At 57.6% G+C, this 1,955-nt stretch overlaps 1 protein-coding gene across 1 annotated transcript; it reads left to right on the top strand.

Moving 5' to 3' along the window:
• Positions 1-261: 261 nt before the first annotated feature.
• LOC104625217 (B-cell differentiation antigen CD72-like) lies at positions 262-847 on the top strand (the record flags this gene model as incomplete). The annotated part of the gene is made up of 3 exons (XM_010292786.1): positions 262-426; positions 489-582; positions 714-847. Coding segments are annotated over 3 exons (393 nt in total), but the record flags the coding sequence as incomplete, so codon positions are not given.
• Positions 848-1,955: the final 1,108 nt, after the last annotated feature.

Genomic DNA, 1,955 nt, shown 5'->3' with positions numbered 1-1,955 from the left:
TCCCATCCCATTGCCTCCCATTGCCTTCCCATTACTTTCCACTGCCTCCCATTGCCTCCCCTCCCCTTGACACTGTTAGTGCTTCCTTACCCATCCCACTGGCACACCCGGGACTGGCTCTGCCCACAGCCAGACACTTTTCTCCCACTCTCCCTTGCAAGGGCCATGCCGACCTAACCCCCCGAGCAGGGACAGTCCCATGTTCCCTGCCTGGACTGTCCCCCATGCATCAGCTCACTCAGCCTGTCCCCAGACTGGCAGGTCACCCGCAGCCTGTGGGATGCCTCCCAAAAGCACATGGCTAAGTGGGGCTGCCTCTTGCAGGAGGTGAACATTCAGGAGCAGAACCTGGAGCAGATGCAGGTGGAGGTGGCGTGGGCAAGAGCAGAGCTACAGAAAGTGTGGCGGGGGGGAAACAGACAGCACGTGGGGGCAGCCAGTTGGAGCTGGGGAGCCAGGATGCTGAGCTGGGGTGCACCATGTGGGAGTTGGCTGTGCTGGAGAAGGAGATGCAGGAGGTGCAGGGGAAGCTCAACAACAGCGAGAGCACAGTGAGCAGCCTGTGTGCCTGTGTGAATACAAGTATGGCTGTGGCGGAGTGGGGAGATGGGCAATGATGCTCCTGGGGAGATGTGGGGGCTGATCCCAACCAGGCTGAGCCCCCTTGAGCATCTGTGGGCAGGCAAGTGCTTGAGCCATGCCACTGCCTCCAGATTGCCGCCCCTCAGGCTGGATGCTGTACAGGGGCAAATGCCTCTTCATCTTGGTGGAGAAGACGACCTGGTGGGAGAGCCAGAAGTACTGCAAAGTGAAATCTGCTCAGCTGCTGTGGGAAGAGGTGTCCATGGTAGGGATGCTGTCACTGCTCCTCTGAGATGTGCCCTCTCTCCTAGGTACAACTGTTCTGCAGACTGTGGGCTATCAGCTAAAGGGAAAATAGAGAGTTCAAAATGTGGGAGAAAGTACCAGTGGATCTGATCTACGAGCAGCCCCTGAAGCTGAGTAGCACACTCAAGACCCTCCTTCCTCTCCTGGTCAAGGAGTGACTGTGCTGCCACTCTGCACCATTGCAGGACTCGAGGACAGGAGCTGAGGGTGCACCCTGAAACCCTCTCCCCTGTGCATGTATTGCCTCAATCATGTTGCAAAGTGCTGGGAAATGGTGTCTGTATTTTAAAGCAAGGCTCATGGAAAAAAGACCTTATTCCCCTCTCTCGCACTCATGCATACACTTATACCACCTTGCAGCAGCCCTCCGGACCCAGGCGTGTGTCCCTATGTGCCCCAGCCAGCACAGCTTGCAGTCACCCAGGACTCCGGTGCAGAGGCCCAGCTCCCACCTGCCATGCTCCCCTGAGGCTGTTGGTGGTGCGCTGGAGCAGGATGTGCCATTTGCATCTTTTCAGAGCTGGGGGATGATGGTGCCATTGCTGTCTCTGACCTGTCCTCTTCAGGGAGTCCTGTGGATTTACTGCCTGTCCCTTGCCTGTTCCATCAGCATCGACAGCTCTCGTCCTGCCCTTCCTCCTGCCTCCATCAGCTGCCCAGGGCTTTGGGCTGGGCCTTGCCCAGGGAAGGTACAGGCAGTGGTGCCATCAGCATGAGAAACTGCTGGGAAGCCCTAAGACCATGGGGGAGATGGGGGAGTGCTGCGGAGTCCTGAGACCATGGGGAGCAAATGAAGAAGCCCTGAGACTGTGGAGGAAATGGGGGTGCAATGAGGATCCCTGAGGCTGTGGGGGGGTGAATGAGGGAACCCTGAGACCATGGGGGAAAAAGGGGTGCAGTGAAGAGCCCTGAGACTATGGGGGGATGAATAAGGGAGCTCTGAAGTCATGGGGGATTTGAGGGTGCAGTGAAGATCGGCAAGATCATGGGAGGCAAATGAGGGAGTCCTGAAGCCATGGGAGGAAATGGGGGTACAGTGAGGAGCCTTAAGACAGTGGGAGAGATGG

This window comes from Phaethon lepturus, unplaced genomic scaffold (genome assembly GCF_000687285.1).
Source record: "Phaethon lepturus isolate BGI_N335 unplaced genomic scaffold, ASM68728v1 scaffold38588, whole genome shotgun sequence".
NCBI classification, from domain to species: Eukaryota; Metazoa; Chordata; class Aves; order Phaethontiformes; family Phaethontidae; genus Phaethon; species Phaethon lepturus.
This window is presented reverse-complemented; position numbering and strand designations above follow the sequence as displayed.